The sequence below is a fragment of the Oryctolagus cuniculus genome, chromosome 5 (assembly GCF_964237555.1).
Source record: "Oryctolagus cuniculus chromosome 5, mOryCun1.1, whole genome shotgun sequence".
NCBI classification, from domain to species: Eukaryota; Metazoa; Chordata; class Mammalia; order Lagomorpha; family Leporidae; genus Oryctolagus; species Oryctolagus cuniculus.
Window position 1 is genome coordinate 124,109,530 of NC_091436.1, and position 24,264 is coordinate 124,133,793.

The following is a 24,264-nucleotide window of genomic DNA, read 5'->3' on the forward strand; positions in this document are numbered from 1 at the left end:
CAGTTAATAAAAGAGTTATCTGCAAAAAAAAATGAAAATACTAGCAAAGGTTTTGGATTTTAGTTTGGGGTTTTTGCTTGTTTGGTTCGGTTTGGTTTGGATTCATAGACAGACACAAATTTATTCTAAGATTTATATGGAAAGGTACAGGATTAGAGCAGCTAAACTTGAAAATACCGTTAAGAACCATTCCATTGATATTAAGTTATGTGGTATAGATACAACAATCTAGATAGTGTGATATCAACAGAGGGGTAGACACATAGATTAATGGAACAGACTAGAGAACAAAAATATACCTACATAAATATTTCTAATTGATTTTTAACAAATGTTAAAAGCAATGCAATGGGAAAAGGACTTTTTGACAAATGTTACAAGAGTAACTGAATATACACACGACAAAAACAAAAGAAACCACCCCTAAACCTAAACCTAAACCCCAGGTCCCCTACAAAATATAACTCAAAATGGATTATATACCTAAATGAAAAACAAAAACTTTGTTTTTTAAAGACTTTTTTTATTTATCTGGAAGGCAGAGTTACAGAAAGGGAGAGGCAGAGATCAGAGAGAGAGAGAGAGAGAGAGAATCTTTCATCCATTGGTTCACTGCCCAAATGGTCACAATAGTGAGGGCTGGGCCAGGCCGAAGCCAGGAGCCTCATTCCGATCTCCCACGTAGGTGCAGGGGCCCAAGTATTTGAGTCATCCTCTGCTGCCTTCCCAGGCACACTAGTAGTGAACAGTCAGGACTCGAACTGGCACCCATATGAGATGCTGGCATTATAGGCAGCAGTTTAACCCACTACACCACGCCAGCCCCAAAACAAAACCTTCAGAAGAAAACATTATGGAGCCAGCATTGTGATGCAGCAGCTTAAGGTGCTGCTGGGGATGCATGATTTCCCTTTTTAGAACATCAGTTAGAGTCCCAGGTGCTCCACTTCTTATCCAGCTCCATGCTAGTGCACCTGGGAAAGCAGCAGAAGATGGCCCATGCACTTGGGTCCCTGCCACACACATGGGAGACCCAAATGGAGTTCCAGGCTCCTGGCTTTAACCTGGCCAAGTCCAGCCATTGCAGCAATTTGAAGAGTAAAGCAGTGGTTGGAAGCTCTCTCTCTCACTCTCTCTCTCTCTCGCTCTCTCTCTTTCCCCACACATGTGCATGTGTGTGCGCATACACACACACATGAAAAAATGTTCAGAATCACTAGCAATCAGGAGAATGCAAATTAAAACCACAATGAGTTTTCACCTCACCCCAGGTAGTATGGCTTTCATACAGAAGTCAACAATAATAAATAAATAAATAATTTGAAATAAATAATTCAAAAAATTAAATTAGGACCTAGACAGGAAGACCTCTTACACTTATCAACAAAAGCACAATCCAAAGAATGAAAAATCAGAAAGCTGACCTTTATTGAAATGAACCTTTCTTGTTCTGTGAAAATCCATATGAAGACAAGCTGTAAACTGAGAGAAAAATATTTACAAAGCGCATATCTAACAAAGGACTAGCATCTAGATTTTATGTATTTTAAAACTCTCAAAACCCAAGAGTGAAATACAAACCATCCAATTCAAAAATAGGGCAAGACATGAACATTCATTTCACCAAAGAACTATGAATGGCAAACGAGCTCATGAAAATAGGTTCAACATCATTACCCACTGGGAAATGCAAACTCAAGCCACAATGAAATGCCATTACACAGGTACCAGAGAGCTAAAGTAAAAAGCAGTTGATAAAATCAAATGCTGGCAATGATGCAGAGAAGCTAGAACATTCATACATTGTTTCTGGGCATATAAAATGCTGAAACCTTGAGAAAATTTGACAGTTTCTTATAAAAAGAAGCACGTGTCCCACTATTTTCATTCTTGTGCAATTATCACAAATGAAAATTTATATTTATAAAAAATATATATAAATGCTCATAGTGACTTTATGTATAATAGTCAAACACTAGAATCAGATATCCTTTAATTTGTTTAATGGTTAAACAAGCTATGTTACAATTATACCATGGAATATTACTCAACAATAAAAAAGGAATGATCTAATGATATGTCTAAGAATGTGGATGAAATCTCCAGGAAATCATTCTACATAGAATAACCAGTGCCAACATACTACATCAAATACTCTAAACACAACATTCTTAAAATGACATTTCAGCAATAGAGGGTGATTATATAAAGGTAGCATAAAAGATTCCTGTGGTATTGGAACCACTCAGTATTTTATCAGTCACCTCCAGGTCACTTAAACAACAGACATTTATTTGCCATAGTTAGGATGAATGAGGAGTTTAAGATCAAGGTGCCAGCAGATTTGGTTCCTGGTGAGAGCTGTCTTCTTAGCTTGTAGATGGCCAAATGGCAGATAGGATGGGAGAGCTCTGGTATCTCTTTCTCATCTTTTATGAGGATATAAATCCAATGGTCTCATTGATATCACTTCTCAGGGCCTCATCTGAAACAGCTTCAAGATAGGATTCGGGGGAAGGATATACAAATATTTAATCCAGAACCAGTATCTTGACTTTGGTGGAATCCACAAAACTTATTTAGATGGTAAAATTCTATCAAAGTTAAATCAGAAATGAGCACAATTAAGCTGAGGAATTATTAATATTGGTAAATTATATCAACATCAATACCTGATGTGATAGTATGTGAGGGAGCTTCAAAAAGTTTGTGGAAAAGTGGTATTAAAAAATAATGTAGGAGCCGGCGCCGCAGCTCACTAGACTAATCCTCCGCCTGTGGCACCGGCACCCCGGGGTTCTAGTCCTGGTTGGGGCGCCGGATTCTGTCCCGGTTGCTCCTCTTCCAGGCCAGCTCTCTGCTGTGGCCCGGGAAAGCAGTGGAGGATGGCCTAAGTCCTTGGGCCCTGCACCCACATGGGAGACCAGGAAGAAGCAACTGGCTCCTGGCTTCAGATCGGCACAGCGCGCCAGCCATAGCAGCCATTTGGGGGGTGAACCAACGGAAGGAAGACCTTTCTCTCTGTCTCTCTAACTCTGCCTCTCAAAAATAAAACAAAAAATTATGCAGGGACAGGCAATTGGCACGGTAGTTAATACGCTACTTGAGATGCCCACACCCCTTATCAGACTGCCTGGATTTGAGTCCTGGCTCTGCTCCCAGTTCTAGCTTTCTTTTAATGCAGATCCTGGCAGGCAGTAGACTCAAAATAGTTGGGTCTCTGTTGTTACCCAAGTGGAAGACCTGGACTGAGTGCTAGGCTCCTGGCTTTCGCTGGCCCACCTCTGGCTGTTTTGAACATTTGGGAAATGAATCAATGGATAGGATTCTCTCTCTCTCTATCTCCCTCTCTTCCTCCCTCCCTCCCTCCCTCCATGTCTCTGTGTTTGTGCTTGTTTCTCTGTCTCCTTGCCTTTCAAATAATTTTTAAAGTTAACTTTAAAAAGTATAATGCAAATTTTCCATAAACCTTTTCAATCTGACTTGTACTCCAATTTTCAAAATTGGAAAATGGCTGAAGCATACAGGATGTCTCTATTCTCTTCTACAACTTCAAGTAACTACAATAATCTCAAATCTCTTTAATTAAAAAAAAAAGGATTCTAAATATTAAACTCAGTTCTTTCAGTTATTTTTAGTGGAGGAATTAACCTGAACCTTATTCTGCCATTAATAGAAACAGAATTTCCTGAATCATTGCTAAGTATAAAAAGCATAATGACAACAGCTAACACTTTTTGGGAACTTGTCATTTTCCAACCATTCTTCTAAATATAGTAACTTCTGTATATAGTAACTCAATGCTTAGAATAACCATATGAAACAGTATTGCTTTTATTCCATTTTGTAGACTTTATTTCCTTTCTCCCACTTATTTTGAATTTTTTCTATTAGTTTCCTAAAGCATTAGCTTCAGTTGATTTTGAACCTTTCTTCTCGTCTTATTCAAAGTTATAGAATTCCAAGACTTAAGCTGCATACTGAATTTGATGTTTATATTCATCATCATTCACTGTGAAATATATTCTAATTTCCTTTTTTTTTGTTTGATCCATAAAGTACAAAACAGTAAATATACTATTTAATTTCTGACTTTTAAGCTTTTTCTGGAACACACTGTTATTTAATCTAATTCAGTTGTGGTCCAAAATCACACTTCGTAAGACTGCAATCCTTTAGGGTAATGCAAATAGCCTATCCTGGTAATTCTTCCAATGCACTTTAAAAATGTCTTTCGCAGTTTGGGGCTGTAATCTTTAAATGTCACAAAAACTAAGGTAGTTGATATCATCCAGCTCTTCTGTCTCCCGATTTTTGTTGGTGGTGGTGGTCTAACTGCTACAATCAACTACAGCACTAAATTCTTCGGTTGTGTTTATGGATTCTTTTTACTTAGTCTCACCAATTTTTGATTCATGTCTTTAAATTTTACATTTTTGTACACTTTTTAAATTGTCTTTGATATGACTCCTTTTACCAAAATGAAAGGTTCCTCTTGATTTCTGGAAATTCTTGTGTAAAGATTACTTTGTCTGATATTGATACAGAAGCTCCAGTATTCTCATGGTTAGTTTCTTTTCTTTCACTTTCAGTTTGTATCTTTGTTTTACAGTGTGTCTCTTGTAGACTAAATATACTTGTATCTTGCTTTTTCATCCAATTAGATAATTTTTGTCTTTTCACTGAGATGATCATTCCACTTACATTTAACTACTGATGTTTTTGGATTAATTTTCCATTTGACATCAATGTTGTATTTCAACACAAAAAAATCCATTCTTTTTCCTAGAACATTAGTTGTATGAAATAAATATAACATTGATATTCAAATTGAATAAAGAGGCACTAAAAAAGGATTATTCATTTTTGGGGCCTGATTTTTTTTGTACAATAGTTTACCAACTTTTCCAATATACTTTTTAAAAAAAATTTATTTATATATTTGAAAGGCAGAGTTACAGAGAGGCAGAGGCAGAGAGAGGCCTTCCATGCACTGGCTCACTCCCCAAATAGCCACAACGGCCAGCGCTGGGCTGACCCAAAGCCAGGAGCCAGGACCTTTTCTGGGTCTCCCACACAGATGCAAGGGCCCAAGGACTTTTGCCATAGCAGAGAGCTGGATCAGAAGTGGAGCAAGTCAGGTCTCAAACTGGCACCCATATAGGATGCCAGCACTGCAGACAGCAGCTTTATGCATTACACCACAGTGTATTTTTTTAATTACAAAAACTGGTATGGATAACTATAAGAAATGATAGATATTATTAATTTGCTTCACTATAAAAATAATTTTACTACTACTTTATGTATCCTGTAACATCATGTTGTATACCTTAAACAGTCACATAAATTTTAAAAAAAATTTTTAAAGATATTGGTCTGTTTTAGTTTCCTTGCCCTACTGGATATAAGCTTTTTCAATATTTCCATTGGAAATTCTTCATTTCACATTTATTTTGAAATTTATTTGTTGCAAAGAGTATAACACAGACTCTTACGATTTTTTAAATATCTTTTTTCTTAAACATGTGCTTTGTCTCCATCAGCTCGCCCCACTCTACCTCTTTGATTAGGTTAGCCTCCAATCTCCCTCTTCCAGAATTCAGATGCCATTTGGAGCTCACATTTAGGTTTCTTCCTTCTTCTGAATCTTTGCCCCTCACTCTTCACTTCCCCGGGATTTTCTCAATGCCTGGGCACAAATCAAATCTTACATTTTTTACAGATTTTTCTGCCTTCAGCAAGAGGGCTGGTTTGAATTACACAGTATGCCATTAATGGGAAAAGAATTCCTACAGAATTCTTCCTAGAAGGGGGAAAAAATTAGGGGAAGCCTTAACAGAAATAAGGGGTATAAAAAATACATATATATATATATATATTCACTCTTTTCAGTAGAAAATTTAAACAACTGTAAATCAGTATTACTGCCTGACAAAATCTCTTTGTAAAATATGTGTCTGTGTTTGTTTGGGGGCTAATTTCTATTGGTCCTTTCCCTTTCTACCATTCCAGTCTCTGAAAGTGAAGTAAAGCATAGTAGGTATGAAAAGCATGCTCATTAAGCAACTTGTAATTCAGACTTTTAACACAAGAGGGAGATTTGTACTGGAGACACCTATGCATCTACAAACCACCACCACCAACCCATCAGTGAGAGATTAGGTTCGGTGTCAGACATCAAAGATGTGGAAAAACAAGGCCTGCACAGAAGATTGGCTTGCTCTTTGGGTGCAGATTCCGCCTTTGCCTCCCAAGTCATTCTGATCATTGGACATGAGTCAGGGGACTACTAGTTTCAACCCTTAAAACCATCTGCACACGTTTTTATACACACACACACACAGGCATAAAGGACTCCAAGAATCAATCAGATTATTTGAATTCTCACATACTCTCTCAAGCAAGGGTTTTTACAGCTGTTTAAATTGCCCACTGGAGAGTACATACAAGTAATTTGTTCAATTTCAAAGAACTCTCTTTCCATAGTTATCTTTCATTTCATTTTCCCATGGTTCACAGTAGTGTTCACTGTTATGAAAAACAGGAAATGAATTAATCACCACTCTAGCAGAGGGAACTCTAATTTAATTTACATTCAATTGGCTGAGACATTAAATGCCTATGGCTATGTACTATAACCACCCTCCCTTCATCACTACTGCTTTGTAACCAGTAACTTCCCTTCTACAATAAGCCACTAAGTGATAGTTTTCAAGGTTCTGCAAAATATACTTTGTCTTTCTTTTTAATGCTGGAATTATATTATTCACTGTTTTAAATCTGAGTAAATGTTATGAACTTATACCTGTTTTTTTGAAGAAAAAAAAACTATAATGAATGACTCTGAAAGATTTTGCAATAATATTAAATCATGACAATACATCCTACCACAAAATGTGTATTTTGCAGGAAGGTGACAAATTAAAAATAATCAATGATATTGCTCTTTATATTTAATAATCACAATAAGAATGCTTTGGTAAATTTTAATCACATAAATGTTTTAATCATAAGCAACAATATTATACAATCAAAGTAGTCAAAATATATTTTTTAACTTAAGGCACTACATATGAATTTCTCTAAAGCACATTCATGTTATTTATGTACTACTTTAAAAAGTAACAATAAATATACCTATTATATCTCATCTTTGTCTTTCATTTGTAATTTTATATATTAACAATGAAGTAAAATCCTCCGAATAAAAGGAATTAATATAAATACAAACATCTTTAAAGCTTACAAAAGATGGGCAAAAGAGAAGGAGATACCCAAAATGATAAACTCCTTTACTCTTTCAAGAATTTATCTGTAGATTCTTATTCCAAGCCTAACAGCATAATAACACAAAGCCCACTGCATAGGGCATTGAAATATTGTGTTGCTGTTTAGAAGAATAACTTATAGATTAGCAGTAACACAACTGTCCCAAAGTTATAAGTAAATGTACTTACTCTGAAGTAACCAAAAACTCATAACTTTCCTATTATATTTGCATATTGTTGTCATAAACAATTAATGTTTCCTAGAGTCAAATACTTTCAACCACTCAGAAAACACAGCAGCATGTCACTTAATTATTTAACAAAATACATTTCAAACTGTACAAGGCTAACTTTACTACAAGATTTTCTCAGTGTTCTACAGGATCCTTGATTTTAACAGTGATGATTTTTTTAAATATACAAATGAATTAACACAAAGTTCAATACAATTTATAGTTATCTTTGATTAAATAAATACTATTCTTCTTATCCCACCAACATACACTTTAAAAAATACCTAATGTAAAATTAAATCTAATATTTAGAGAATGGAATGAAAAACAAGGTAAATAGTTAAAAGTCTTGTTGGTAGGGTTAAGGTCTAACAAGAAATCTTTTCCTATTCCATCCTCTATAAAACTCACTCACTGATTGGATGCCATACTTCTGAAATTCATAGATAGCTATCAAGCTAACACACCATTGCAAGAACGAAGTTCTAGTCAACAAGTACAAAATATTCTATTTTAGACAGGTCAATATTCTATTTTAGACAGGTCCACTATGTAAGAAAAAAGTTTCAAATGCAACAGTTCTATTCTTTAATAGAAATTAAAATGGAAAGGGCATTTCCTATTATTTCATTTAGATAAGCTATTAACCTTTAGAATAACTGTTTTATATGAAGAAAAGTAAGCAAAAATATAATCTATCAAAAAGTAAAATCAGTCTGTTTGTATTTCATTTATTTATTATGCTGTTCTTTATACAGTAAACTTATGACCAAGAGTATGAATTACTCATGCAGGGTATGGAAATGCTTCTTAGAAACTTCAGATACAACAGGCACCAAATACCAGGCTCAGGAAGTTAGCAGTGACCCCGTAGGAGGCTTATATGTTTGGTGATAGGCACCACTGTTAGTTTTATCATCACACATAGCCAACATGTAACTGGGCTGTATATTTATTGTACTTGAAAAATCAGATTCATATCTATGTAAGTTACCATTTACTTTACATTGTTAGCATTTTAAATACCACACTATTAATATAAGTTTCTCACATCAGAGCCTGGTAAATGGTTCTCAAATCCAATTTCTCCCCACAGTGGATACAAGCCAGTCTGCCACTACCAGTTTCTTCATTCTAATTTTGATTATTAAAAGGTACAACCTAATAAGGGCAAGATGACAGTTCTTCTTTCACAACAAATCTCTGGCTCTGAAAACACATGTGGAAAGATATGAGCAGAGTGAGTATTTCCATTATCCAAATTTAAGAGAAAAAAACAGAGACAGCACCATGGCTACTCTACCACTTAACATATACGAATGGTATAAAAGATGGGAAAATGTTAAATGCCATTTTAAGTTTTCTTTCCTTTTTTTAAAGAGTTATTTTATTTATTTGAAAGGCAGAGTTACAGAGAGAGAGAAGGATACAGAGAGAGAATTAAGTTTCTTAATTATTGTCCAAAAAGTAAGGCATAAAGTCCCAAAGGTAAATATAAAAATCTCTCTTCATGATTTTGACCCAATCAAAATAAGATTTGTATTCAGGCCATGAATGTTTCTACAGCACTTGAATATCTCAGGTCACAATAAATAGCATGAAAAGGTTAAAAATGGCAACCAAAAATAACAAGTTGTTAAACATTATCATTTTAACTTGTGAGAAGAAAGTAAACAAATATGAAATGCAAAACATAACCTTTCTTGAGAGCTATATCCTAGGGCAATGCAGAAGCCTGGCTACAGTCCAGTCCCCTTTGATCTGCTTCTGTAAGACCCATAACATACTAACATTTACACACCCTTACATGCAAACACACACACACCCCACAGTAACTTACACAAGGCATTAAGAATAAATACCAATAACTGACTGCTAATCTTAATAGCAATAATTTTTAAAAATATAACTTTTGAGATTTCACCAGCCTAAGGGTCTTAACAAAGACAATGGTGAAAACACAGGCTTTATATCACACGGTCTTTGTTTTTGTTTCTTAACACTTTTCTTTAAAATAAATTCTTTGTATCTTAGATCTTTTCTGTCTGGCTAACCAATTTTATTAAAAACTAGAAAATTTCTTACATTAAGGATTTACTTGAGGTACAGACTAATTAAAGATAAATATAAAAATATAGCAAACTTTCCCTCCCTGATACACAAAATCCACAAATTGCATAAAGATTTCTGATGTTTCATTTATAAATATATAAATTTATTAGAAAAACATGCCTATTAAATTTTGGTATGTTTCACTTAAAAGATGTATCATATCTTTACTCCAAAAAAAAAAAGGCATAGGGAGCATTTTTCTCAAAAGCTATTTCTAGTTACAGAAATAGATGGTGCCAACTAATGATTTATTTGCACTTTTACTATGGTCAGGGTCATGTTGGCTAATGGACAAAAACAAAACACAAGGAAAAATGAAACAAAATAATTTCAGCATGCTTGGACAAAATCGTCTTCCAAAGTATACTTTTCCATGGTTGTAAGAGTATTACATGGATGTATCCTTAGTTTTATGATTAACAAACTCTTTGTATAAACCCCAGCACTGGTTACTCAATTAAAGGGTCATCATCATCTTCTTGTAGCTGAAGTCGGGAAAATGGCTGTGGTACAGAGAATCTGTTCTGCATGATTATTATGAGACATGTAAGAGTAGTTAACACCAAGAGTGCACCAATCACAATTCCAATGGCTTCTGGGAGATTAATGCACCACTGGTCAACTAATAAGCACTTAGTATGACCAAAGGTTCCATTATTGGGATGTGGCTTTACTCCCAGGATGTGACACATCATTGGATAAATATCCACAATGTCAATTGTGCTGTGCTTGTGGCCTTTGTGAAATGCAGGACCGTGGGCAGCTAGAAACGGATGCATACTAGGCAAAGAATTATCGTAACCATGGTCACCTACTGAAAAAGAACAAAACGACATTAGTAAATAAGACCAGCCTTTCTAATTACAAAACAACTTGTTTCTAATATAAACACACTAGATTGCACTAGATTTTTGTCAGTCTAATTCGCATTCAGTAAGATTCTGGTTAGTTGAACCTTTCAGAGCCAGAATTAAAAATTTCTATTTTCCCACAACTCAGCCATGTTCCCTGTTTCACATACATACGCCCCTTTTCCCAATCTGTCACAGCCTTGGGCTGCTTCCCAACCTGATCCACTTATCTGTCAGACCTCGCCTCACTTACTCTGACCTCCAGCACTGTTTGCACAAAGATCACTGCAAACAGTGCCAGTGACAGAAAAGAGTGCGTCTGGCAGAGGGTTCTGTACAGCTAGGGGAGAGCAGAAGTAAGGAAAGCAGTGAATAGGGAAGCAGCAAATCTCCAACCCCACCTACCCGAATTGCTCCTGTGATAAGAAATAGGGTGACCTATGACTGGTTTGCTGACAGTTAACAAACACCTCAATCTCAGCGAGGGCAGATGAGTGAGAATCTTACACTAGGGATTCTTGTATTCAATGTGAAGTCTAACCACATGACTTCCACTTACAACTCCAGTAAAGTGTGACTCAAGGAAAACATGTAATGATCTCTGATATATATTTCCAATACCTTTTTTCCACACTACCCTGTATTTTCCAGGTTTTTGACAATGAGTACTTAAAATAGCATAAATAGAAATAATATATGAACTCCACTGACCCTTCAAATTTCTTATTCTTGCCTGATGCTTCTGGATTGCTACAGATCAGGGATCTGCAAACTACAGCCCATGGCCAAATATGGCCTCCACCTGTTTTGTAAACAGAGTTTCAGTGACACACACCACTTCCTTTATTTACAAATCATCCATAGCTGCATTCACAATACAAAAGCAGAGCTGAGGAGCTGAGATAAGGAATTTGCTGGTCCACAAAGTCTGGGCCCTTTGGAGAAAAAGTTGGCTTACCCCTTGCAATAGACTACAAAATCAAATTTTTCTCAAAGTATACAAATTGGATGTGAAACAGGCACAAATAAGCTTCAGCTGAGGCAATCCCTGGAACATGTTCCTATACGTTTTTTCAGTTTTAGGACAGATTGGTACATCCATTTTATTTACCTGTTGGGCTGTTTGTTTACTTTCTGGTTTATGCCCAGTGTTCTAAACAGCTGAAGCATTTGAGAAAATTATTTCATCATTAGGAAAAGTCTGAGTTACTCAGATTTTTTAAAAGACAAAAAAAAAAGGAATTTTCTCTCCCCTTTCACTTTCTTTACTTCTCTTTTACTTTCTACAAATTAAGAGAACCAATCACAAAAATTACTGATAGTCACTGCAGTTTCAGTAAGAAAGTGAAACTACTCCTTCACCGTTAAAATTATCCATCCTAATCTGCACGAAGACCTGAGAATGATCTAGACAAAAACTGAAGAAATCATATGGAATGAGCATCTCTGAATTAAAGTACCCTCTCAACAGAACAGTCATAACATGTAATTCATCCTAGGCTGCAAAAGAGATACTCCAAATAAATACTTACATTTTGATAATGATGTATTTAACACAAATGTCCAGCCTTCATCAGCAACCAAAATAATAGGCTGAATTCGATCATTATGTTGGTAATAAAATCTGTTAGGAATATCTTCTTTGAGATAAACATTCATGTTAGTACTACAGTTTTTCAGTTTGTTGTAAGCCTCTGTTTTATCTGGAAGCAAAAGGAAAAGCAAAAAGGAAAAAAGTCACGGTTGGCTGATAAGGAAAAAATATACCCAACTAGAATAACAGGAAATAAATTCTGAACATCATCTATTAAAACCATTCTTGATTCTGTAAAATAGAGCAATATCAATTATGTGACAATGTTGGGAACTGATATTGATACACACTCCTCTTCACAAGCATTCCCTTCTCTTTTTCATTCTGTATCCTAGTGTACTTTTATAGAAAGGGGACAATTTTCCTGTCTAGTTTCCTAAGTAAATATAAACTAATTACATATTACTATGAATACTAATTAATAATTCGGCCATTGGCAGAAGAAAGGTATAGCTCACTAAAATGTCAACTTGGGGCAGGCACTGTGGTGCAATGGGTTAAGCTACCTCTTAGGTCACCTGCATCCCATATCGAAATGCTGGTTCAGTACACAGCAGGGAAGGCCCAAGTACTTGGGTCCCTCTCACCCACATAAGAAACACAGGTGTTGCAGGCATTTGGGCAATGAACCAGTAAATGGAAGATCTTTGCCCCTCTCTTTCACTCTGCCTTTCAAATAAATAAAGGCAGATCTTTAAAATGTAAGGTTTTTCACGTATAAAATTTCCTTTTCCTCATTAATTAAAAAACATAACAAAAAACACAGAAATAATCACTTTGACCTAAACTGTAAGACTACTGCTCCAAGCTTGTAAATTAAGGGAGAAAAAACACAAGGGTATTTCAAAAAGTTTGTGGAAAGATGGAATTAAGGGCCCTGCGCTATCACACAGTAGGTTAGGCATTGCAGCATTGGCATCCCATATGAGTGCCGGTTCCAGTCCTGACTGCTACACTTCTGATCCAGCTCTCTGCTAATGCACCTGGGAAAGCAGCAGAAGATGGCCCAAGTGTTTAAGCCCCTGCACCCACATGGGAGATCCCAATGAAACTCCTGATTCCTGGCTTTGGCCTGGCCCAGCCCTGGCCATTAGAGCCATTTGGGGAATGAACCAGCAAATGGAAGATCTCTCTCTCAGTCTCTCTTTCTCTCTAATTCTGACTTTCAAATAAAAATAAAAAATAAATACTTTTTAAAAAGATGGAATTAAAAGACAAATTTATCTTGGTGAAATTCAGGCAGAACTGTTTTATAATACTCATCTTCCATGATCTTTATGAAGGCTTCAGAAATCCTACCCCAAGTAACCATGAGTATGTGGGTCCTGAATCACAGCAAGAACTCAACTATTTTATACACCCCTCCCTCCTCAAGCAAGTGTCCAATTCAAACAGTAATATTCAATTGGCTAAAAAGTTTACTTACTTATCTTGGGAAGTATTGCAGCAACTGGGGTCAAATCTATAAGAGTGTAGTTTGAACGATCGAGGCAAAGATCCAAGTTTATCAGTCTTTTCTGAGAACACTGGGTCATCCCATGATCACTTGTAATAATCACATTAAGATTTTCCCACAACCCTACTAACTTGAGTTTCTGAACTAGAGCACCAATATGATCATCTACTTCTTTCAACACCTTGCGCATGTTTTCTTTATCTTCAGGTCCGTATTTGTGGCCACTTGCATCTGGTTCTTCCCAGTAGAGTGTTGCAAAGGTGACTGGTGGGTTTGAATGGCTTAGCCACATGGTAATATAATTTAGTCTCTCTTCAAATGACACTGAAGAATTATAATTCATAAAATAAGAAGGTGTGACATTGTGAATGGGTACATCGGTACCAGGCCACATAGCGGCAGCGCTGGATCTGTTTTCCTGAAGCTGATTGGTCACCCAAATGGGTACTGCTTCATTCCACCAAAAAGGATCCTTGTCATTAGAGTCAGAAAAATGTTTCTTTGTGACAACATCATACATGGAATTAGCCACAATTCCATGGCTTTCTTCATACAAGCCGGTTACAATACTATAATGGTTTGGAAATGTTTTTGTGATAAAAACATTTTTAACATGTTCCACCAAGACACCCTCTTTGATAAAATTCTGAAGATGAGGAAATTCATAGTTCTGCAGATAGTCAGCTCTAAAGCCATCAAAGGACACAAGGAGTAGCTTGGGTGGCAAAGTGTAGGAAGAGTTGCCTCTGCAACCAGTTATAAGTCCATAAAACACAAGCACTACCAGTAACTTCATACTGAACACGCTGAAGGACAGCAACCAGAGTCCCTGAAACATAGAATCACAATTCACAGACAGTAATACTATTTGATTTTGATTAGGTTTCAGAAGTTTAGCCAACTGGCAAAAAGAACCAACATTTATAAATCTTTTGTATTCCAGTTTTACCTATGGTAACTTAAATAATGCTTATTTTTAAAGAACTGATTAAGGCTAAAGTTATCAAATTCCCACTTGTATATGTCCTGCCCCACCCTTCATGCTCTGAACGTGAAACGGGCCAGTCTTACAGTCTTCTGTAAGTCTTATATGGCTGTCTGGCTGCCTTATTCATCTACAACAACAGAAATTATCCTGAAGACTTAGATGTAAAAACAAAAAAGATTCTTTTGTACAAAACACAAATAATGCCAAGCTTTCAGAGGCTCTAGAGAAGAAGATTATTTTTCTAGATTAATGAATGCTAACCCATAGTTAGCACTTTCATCCATTGCTGGAAATTCTAACATATTGGTATAACCTAGTTCTTACTGAAAAGCACTGGCATACAAAATGGAAGTGAGAAAGATGCTATTTGAGAAAAAGGTACCTCTTCAGTTTGTCTGCCCCAATATTCACACAAGGTTGACTAACAAACAGACCAAGCCTACTGGCACTTGAATGCCACAGCAACTGCTGAAGAAACTCCACAGCTGTTGAAATGAGTCTTACCACCACACTCTTCTTCAACTTCTCCTTTACAATCAAAGACATAACTATTCTTCCTGATACTCAGCCTCAAAGCTGTTCTTTATTTTTTGACCTTCCAAAAAATAACCCATTAACTACCAAAATAGTTTTTCTCATAATAAATCTCCCTGCCTTATGTTTTCTGTGTCTCTAGAGAAACAGGATATGTGATTTAAGTAGAATGATCCACTGTGGAGTGGTAGCATGCCTCTTCCTTGTGACACGAGAGAAGGAACCAAAGCTAGACCAGCTAACAGGTTTGAACCTGGACGTGAAGTTGCCTTCTCTGTGTAATTGGAAGTACTGTTAATTACTGTGAGAGAGTAGGGTGCTGCAGAGGTCAGAGGGACACAGAGAATACCTGAAACAGCCATTACAGAGAATGGGGGCATATGAGGAAACAGCAGGGCTTACCAGCCATGCTCACAGACAGCATCAAGACTTTTCAGAGCAACACTGTTTTCCCTACTAAATGACCCTGGCACCGGCATGAACAAAACAGGCAGCTGATTCTCCCTGGACTGGAGATCCTACCAGAATCTGAAGACAGATTAACGTGAAGGCGCTAAGGAGTGGCTGAAGTTTGAGCTGCAGTATCTAAGCTGAAACTGATAGATATGTGCAAAGTAAAGAGGGTTCTGGACTAGAGGTTCTGAGGAAGTCAGAGAATTGATGTTTTAAGAGTCACTTTCAGAGAAAGATGCAAAGATGTGAGGTGGTAGCCAGAGTGAGGTGACTAAATTCACTATTTTACGGTAAGAAGACCATGGCATGGCCATAGGGGTACACATCTTAAGCAGTGGTGAGCATAAGATCAATATGTTCATCAGATTCACAAGTAATTTAATGTGAATTCTTTCTCCAAACTAGACTGCAATTACTTCAAGGTAGAGACTTTATTTCAAACATACCAACTAGACGATCTGTGTTGTTTGAGGGGGCCTTGGCATAATGGGTTAAGCGCCACCTGCAACGCCAGCATCCCATATGGGTGCCGCCGGTTGGAGTCCCAGATGTTCTGCTTCCTATCCAGCTCCCTGCTAATATGCCTTGGAAAGCAGCAGAAGATGGCCCAAGTACCTGGACCCCTGGACCCACATGGGGGAGACCCTGATGAAGCTCTTGGCTCCTGGCTTCAGCCTCCCCAATTCTGGCCACTGTGACCAGTTGGGGAGTGAACATTTGGAAGAACTCTCAGTCTGTCTTTATTTCTCTCTCTCTCTCTCTCTGTAACTACCTTTCAAATAAATAAATAAATCTTTAAAAACATATATTGTTTGAAGCTGTGACCTTCTAAAAAAAACAGTGACTTAAATTTTGAAGACCAAAGACAGAATCCTATTTTTGAGAATTGTTAGGTCTGGAAAATCCCCACCATTTTAACTGTAGACAAACTGCCCTGTCATGTGGAAGATCTGTTGCTGGTACCAATCAACAAACCAAAAACAGTGCCAAATAACAAAATCAAACCACCTCTCCAAGGACACAGTAACAATCTTAATAAGCAGTAAAGACATACTTCCATAGGCACAGCACCAGTCATGGCTCAGCATTTTCAGCTACAGGGAATCTAGACAGTACACTGCATTTTTCATTCAGCATTTTGTGCCCCTTGACACAGCATTTATGCACAATTTAACTCCTTCCTCAGAAGTCTTCAGTGGATTTGGTCAGACAACAATATTATGTGGGCTGCTGCTCTAGGTTCCAGAAAAGTTAGGATTTGTGTCAAGAGTATGCAGGGATGAGTAACTGGTTTCTCTCTGTGTATAGCTTCTTTCTCATACCCAATATTTATTTCCAACAACATAGTAGACTTAAAACAGCAAATCAGTGTAAACCATCTCCTCAAGGGGGAAAAAGATATTCATAAGGTTATTTTTATTTGCTGCCCTGGCTCTATCCCCAAGTAACGATTCTTTTCTCCAGCAATCCCACTGTATAAATTATTCTGCTGTCAAGTCTAAACCAATATGTCAGGATGAATGCATTCTCCATGCCTCCAAATCTTCACCCTTAGTTCCCTAATCTGTTGATTGATAATATGTATTTGTTTGAAAGTCAGAGTTACAGAAAGAGAGGGAGAGACAGAGAAGAGAAATCTTCCATCTGCTGGCTTAATCCCCAAATGGAGATAATGGGCTGGATCAGGTTGAAGTCAAGAGCCAGGAGCTTCATCTAGATCTACCATGCGGACAGCAGGGGCCCAACTCCTTGGGTCATCTTCTACTGCTTTCCAAGGAACATCAGGAGCTGCGTCAGAAGTGGAGCAGCTGAAATTACGAGCTGGTATCCATGTGGGATGCCGGCATTGCAGGCAGTGGCTTAACCTGCTGAGCTACAATGCCAGTCCCAGTTCCCTAATCCTTTAAAACAGCTCATTATTCTCTCAATCACAGAGAGATCTTCTGACCCCACCAGTCTAGTCAATTCTACCTTTAAACCACCTAATGTGGGGCCGGCGCAGTGGGTTAGCACCCTGGCCTGAAGCGCCGGCATCCCATATGGGTGCCAGTTTGAGACCAGGGTGCTCCACTTCCGATCCAGCTCTCTGCTATGGCCTGGGATAGCAGTAGAAGATGGCCCCAGTTCTTGGGCCCCTGCACCCGCGTGGGAGACTCAGAAGAAGCTCCCGGCTCCTGGCTTCAGATCAGCACAGCTCCGGCCATTGTGGCCAACTGGGGAGTGAACCATCGGATGGAAGATCTCTCTCTCTCTGCCTCTCCTCTCTCTGTGTAACTCTTTCAAATAAATAAATAAATCTAAAATAAATAAATAAATAAATAAATCACCTAATGTGACACAAGAATCACTGAAGGGAGCTTGTTAATGTGCAGCCATTCAATCTCTACATATTTGAGATTCTAATTCAGAGTAGAGGCCAGGAGCCTGTATTTTAACATCTACCCACTGTTATCCATCTCCACTGCTGCTGTACTTAAGTCAACTCTTCCCATCCCAGAGCACTTTTGTTTCTTAATTCATCTTCTTACCTCAACCATCTTCATTCTCCCCCAACATCTGCCAGCAACTTAATTCCTAGACATAACTGTTCGTGGTACTGCCCCAGTAAAAAAGGAATGTTCAAATGTCCACCCTGCTCCCCACCTCACCTTTTTTTTTTTTGTTTTTTTTTTTTTGTTGTTTGTTTTTTTTGACAGGCAGAGTGGACAGTGAGAGAGAGAGACAGAGAGAAAGGTCTTCCTTTTGCCGTTGGTTCATCCTCCAATGGCCACCGCGGCCGGCGCGCTACGGCCGGCGCATCGCGCTGATCCGATGGCAGGAGCCAGGTGCTTCTCCTGGTCTCCCATGGGGTACAGGACCCAAGCACTTGGGCCATCCTCCACTGCACTCCCTGGCCACAGCAGAGAGCTGGCCTGGAAGAGGGGCAACCGGGACAGAATCCGGCGCCATGACCGGGACTAGAACCCGCTGTGCCGGCGCCGCAAGGTGGAGGATTAGCCTAGTGAGTCGCGGCGCCGGCCCCCACCTCATCTACACAAAAAGTCAAAAACTTCATCTTGATTTCAAGCCCTTCCAATAACTAGGCCAAACCTGAATGTAAATTACTGTGAAACAGTTACAAAAATAACTGCCAACTTTAATTACCATTCACCATACTTCACTGTCATAATCTGAAATTTATTATAATACGTAAGACATAAGAATCACTCATCTTGCTGACTTGTAGGTGACCTACATTACCTCTTCAGTAACATTTTGTTTTCAAAACCTCATAAATTTACTACCTGCACATGAAGTCTTGCTTAAACACCCTTTCTCAGGAGATTAAAAAAAAATTCACATGTACACACACACACACACACACACACACCAGGAAACAAAGGCTTTATATTTTACAAATAAAAGGCATAAATGATCAAAATGATGAATCAGAAAGACAGCCTTTTAACACTTCAATCAACTTTGTTCTCTAACACCAAAACTTTTCTGTAACATTGTGCTTAATATTAACTCAATATAATACACAGTATGTCTGAAACTTTTCCAATTTGGTTAGCTCTAAGAGTAGAGGGGTGTCAAGGCAATTCAACAAATGTTGTTGGGACAACTGGAAACCAAACAAATGAATTTGGACCCCTCTCTCAATCTGGTACCACACACAAAAAATCACTCCAAATTTATCGCTGGCCTAAATTAAGAGCTAAAACTATAAAGGTCTTAGAAGAAAATATAGGGGTAAATCTTTATAACTTTGGGTTAGGCAAATCTTTCTTAGATACTAAACCAATAGTGTGGGGAGCAACTGGGAGCAACTCGGACTAGACTAAGTTACTGGAATTAAGACTTATTCTATGCATCTGCTCTCCCACAATATGGCGCTGAGAAGGGAGCAACAGCTACACAGCTGCCTCCAGTTCAACCAATAAACTGTAGGACCTAGTCCTGATTGGAGGAGAGCAGCGTACTCGGTGTGTGGGTAGCAGAGTTGGGATTGGTGGAAGAGGACTATAAAGGAGGAGAGAGACAACATGCACCAGGAACATCTAAGGGGAACATCTATCTGAAGGAACACCTGTGCAGCCCCCGAGAGAGCCAGCCGGCTGGCGGTGTGCCGCTCCCCCGCGGAAGTGGGGAAAGTGGCTGGGGGAACCGCCCTTCCACGGAGGTGGAAGGGTCGGTAGCCAACCCAGGAAGAACCAGCAGCAAACCCGGGGAGGGCCGAGCAGACGAAAGAACAGCGCAGGGTCCTGTGTCGTTCCTCCACGAAGAGGGGGAGCGACAAATAGCACAAAAGATTAAAAAGAGAGAAATAAATGAGTTTCCTCAAAATTAAAAAATTTTGTGCTTGAATGAACACCATCAAGAAAATGAAAAGATAAGCCACAGAATGGGAGATGAAAATCATGTATCTAGATTATATAAAGAATTGTTACAATTTAATAATAATGTTGAATACTTCTATTTAAAAATGAGCAAAGGGGGACTGGCGCTGGGGCAGAGCAGGTTAACAGCATGGCCTAAAGTGCCAGCATCCCATATGGACACCGGTTTGAGACCCAGCTGCTCCAATTCCAATCCAGCTCTCTGCTATGGCCTGGGAAAGCAGTAGAAGATGGCCCAAGTCCTTGCACCACTGCACCCGCGTGAGAGACCTGGAAGAAGCTCCTGGCTTCGGATGGGCACAGCTCTGGCCATTGTGTCCAACTGGGGAGGGAACCATCGGATGGAAGACCTCTCTCTCTCTCTCTCTGCCTCTCTCTGTGTAACTCTGACTTTCAGATAAATAAATAAATAATCTTTAAAAAAAATGAGCAAAAGATCTGAGAAGACATTTCTCCACAGATACAAATCAACACAAGAGAAGTTGCTCAGCATCACCAGTCATCAGGGAAATGCAAATCAAAATCACAATGAGATACCACTTTGCACTCAATGGGTGAGTAAATAATATTTTTTTTTAAAAACCCACCAGGTAATAAGTGTTGGTGAATATACAGAGAAATCTGAACTTTTATAAACTGCTAATGAGAATGTAAAATGGTACAGCCACTTTTCATTCTGCCACTTCTTCAAAAGGTAAAATATAAGAGTTATCACATGACTTGGAAATTCTAATACTAGATATCTGCTAAAAATGAAAACATATGTTCACACAAAAAGTGGTCCACAAATGTTCACCGCAGCACTATTTGCAACAGTCAAGAAGTCAAAACTCAAATGTCAGCCAGCTAAAAAATGGATAAATAAAATGTGGCATATCTATAAAATGGAATATTTGGCAATAAAAAGCAATGAAGTATTGATAAATGCCTTGAAATACCATGCTACATAACACAAAAAAATCATCTATTTATAATTCCATTGAGATGAAATGCCTACAATAGGCAAAACTGTGGGGTCAGAAAGCATAATGGTAGGGCTTGGGACTGGGGAAAAATGGACAATAAAAGCCAATGGGTCTGATGTTTCTTTTTGTGGTGACAAAAATTCCTTCATACTCATCATGTAGATGCTTGGAACACTCAATAAAAGCATACTCATCAAACAAATGAACTGAATGGTATCTGAATTCTAGCTCAATAAAATTATTTTTTAAAATAGAGCAGAGGAAAGTAAAGTTGTAATCTTCACTGCCATGCCACAAAAAAATATTTCACTTTAACAAAAAAAATTATGTGAATTGATTTCATAATACAGATGTAAGTGTACTAATGTGAAAAAGTTTCAACACCACTTCCCATATGCAAATCAGAACAAACACCATGTCTGCCCCCCTCCTACAAACTACAAATCAACATCTTTCTTCTTCCAATCTTCAGTAAAAAGGATGCTCATGGACCACACGCTGTTAATCCTGGGGTTCAGTTACCTCTTGTCACACTGCGAGGATCCAAGGGCCCCAGCCCTTGCCCTCCAGTTTAACAGTGCAAAGTGGAAAGAATACGAACACTGAAGTTAGAAAGATCTCAGAACTTGAGCTCACACTTAATTGACAGGCAATCTTGGGCAGATCTAACTTCCAGCTTCAGTTTCCTTGTGTGTAAAATGTGGAAGCAAAATGCTTACAGAAAAGGGCATTAAAACTACCTTTACTCATGACAGTGACAAAGCCGTCATACCAGAAAAAACGCTGACAGGCACGATAGGAGTGAACCAGCGCATAGAAGACCTCCGCCTTCCTCTCTCTCCATAACTCTGACTTTCAAATAAATAAATGTTTAATAAAATAATATGGATAATTTAGTTTAATCTCTTTTTACATACGAGGAAGCTGCCTGGATGAGTTCACAAAGCAATTAGTAACACTACCGTGCTCTTGGCAATTTCATGTCCTCAACGAATTTACAAGTCCAGGAACAGCAAGTTAACCAGTCTTGTAACAAATGCCAAACTATTAATTAACAGAACTTCTCCTGCTAGAACATCTGTCATTAGCAGTTCCTGGATTTACATCTACCACATTCTGTTTTGTTAACAGGAAATACTAAGCTATAAACAAACCACCAGGGAGAAGTTCTCAGGTAGTTTCTAGGGAATGCAAATCGAGTTTTTCAAGGAATGAAACTTATGTTACAAATATATCAGGAGAAATTCTATAATTTTCCCCACCAAAAAACAAATATTGGAGAAAGGAAGGAGAAAAAAAAAAGCACACCCCTCTGGACTCCATCCCAACATCCCAAGGGGAAAGTGGGAGTACAAGGTAGTCTTCAAGTCAGGAGACAAAAGAGCCTTTGCGTCCTCTGCGACTTGGTGAACGCTGCTGGTCACCACTAACACGTCATCTGCTCAACCACAATGAATCGCTCAGCCGGCTTCTCCACAGCCTCCCTTTCTATGTACACAGACAACTTAGCTGGCTACCTTTAGATCATTATCAGTTACTGTCTTAACGGTCTAAGGGGGAGAGGTAGAGGGAAATGCCTCCCTAAAAAATACTGTTTAAAAAGTCCCAGGATGCTAATTATTCTCCAGTTTTCTAGCACACAGTCTTCTAGCATCTTCAATACCAGCACACTTCCTTTCTCCGTGGTAAAACACCCTCCCCCCAAGTACTCCCTGTTTTCATCAAAATTTCTTTCCAACGATGCTTCCTAACTAATTGGAAAGCAAGGAAAGACTGGTCTCGGGGTAAGCGAGGCGTTTCTAGGGTCAGACCTGATATAAACCCGATTGTGTGTGTGTGTGTGTGTGTGTGTGTCGCTGGCTGCACGGTCTGGGACCCGTGCCTGGGCCTCCCTGCGCCTCACTGTCCTCTTCTGTAAATGGACCGCTCTTATCTGCAGGGTCCCTGTGCCGAGGAAAAAACTGTGACGCGCTCACTACCGGATGCTGCCGGTCCAACCCACTTCGGTGGTGTCTTACTGTTTGGTTTGCGCGATTCCTAGAAGGTCCGTTTTCAAACGCCAGGTGTACACTCACCCATGATTCACACAGACCCTAATAGTCACACAAACGCGTGCCCGTGCCTTGATGGCGTTCCTTGAAAACCAAGCGTTTTCCCGGCCGGGCGCTGGCACCGGGCCACCCCGCCCGGGCTGGCATCCGCCCAGGGCCCGTCGTTGTCATCCCCGGCCCACCTCCGCCCCCTCCACGGCTGGTCCGCCCGCTTCCCCGACACCCTGCGAGCCACAGTCGGCCTCCTCAATCGCACACCCACCTCTTCCCTCGCCGCCCCCACCCCACACCAGCCCACCGCCCCCGGGTGTCCCGGGTCCCTCGGGTCCGTCGGAGGACGCCCCCGCCCCCGCCTCAGGGCACCTGCAGAGCGGGACGCGCAGGGCGGGGCGGAGTGGGAGGGTCTCTCCATCTCTAGTTCCAAGACCCCCGCTGGACTGGGGAGAAAGTGGCCTTTCCCTCTCAGAATGCAAGGTGCAAGAGGCTCACACTCACCCGCCGCCGCTTCTTTCTGGCGCGGAACCCGCCGCTACCGGAACCCCGCTCTCATGGGTACTTGCCGAGAGGGGGACCTCAGCCAGAGAGAGAGAGAGAGAGGAGCAGGGCTCTTCCTGGGGCGCCTGCGCAGTAGCGGGCGCGCACGCCGCGGTTAACAGCCCCCACCTTCGGCTGCAGTAGGCGCTCCGAGTGTGCGCGGCTGCTGGGCGTGAGCCTGCGGAACAGGCCTGGAGCGGTCGGGTCGGGCCTCCGGCGGAGGAGTTTGAGACATTTCTTTGGATTGGATGCCGGAGCTAGCGTTGAATGTAACTCCCCTTCCTATTGGTTGGATTCAAGCACCACCTGGAGACAGGTGTCTTGGTGCAGCTGAAGTGGACCTGGGACAAAACGTTTGTTCCTCTCTCCCACCACACCCCTTTCTTATCATCCTAGGTCGGAGTGCCCTTCAGGGACCTGAAAACAAGTCAGTCCCGGAAAGGCCCCTGGCGATTGCCAAGTCCATAGCCTACCACCACTCCCAGTTGCCCTTAATGTGCGCCTGATAGCCTAGGTACAAGCAGGAGAAATCAATTTTGGCTGCACCAGGGTCTGGCACAAATCTAGAGAAACTTCCGTTCCTGTGAGCGAATGCCACTGCAGCCACCAAAGCAATCTAACTTCCTGGAGCAGTGAGCACCTGTCTATGTAGTGAGGTTGAAAGAAACAGTCTCCGCAGCAAGGAACTAGGAATGGCTTGTAACTGTCAAATAAAAATTTTAGGAGGCCGCTGGTTTGGAGAGAGCAGCTGTGCTAGGCCCAACAAAATGGAGTAACTTGAATGAAGAAACCAAAATGGTGTAACTTCTGCTGAAGTCTCATGCCACCAAGCCGGACACA

General features: G+C 39.7%; 1 protein-coding gene across 2 annotated transcripts; it reads right to left on the reverse strand.

The window, feature by feature from the left end:
- Positions 1-6,983: 6,983 nt before the first annotated feature.
- On the reverse strand, positions 6,984-23,638 carry ENPP4 (ectonucleotide pyrophosphatase/phosphodiesterase 4). Of its 2 annotated transcripts, none has more exons than XM_008263001.4 (4): positions 23,386-23,638; positions 13,488-14,346; positions 12,000-12,170; positions 6,984-10,430 (listed from the first exon to the last, which is right to left on the reverse strand). In XM_008263001.4, the coding sequence occupies exons 2-4, from the start codon at positions 14,311-14,313 to the stop codon at positions 10,066-10,068; spliced, it is 1,362 nt and encodes a 453-aa protein (XP_008261223.1). In that variant the 5' UTR covers positions 14,314-14,346; positions 23,386-23,638; the 3' UTR covers positions 6,984-10,065. The 2 variants fall into 2 exon arrangements, with proteins under 2 accessions (XP_008261223.1, XP_051711618.1); XM_051855658.2 differs by lacking the exon at positions 6,984-10,430 and adding an exon at positions 10,439-11,269 and having other exon boundaries at positions 23,386-23,611.
- Positions 23,639-24,264: the final 626 nt, after the last annotated feature.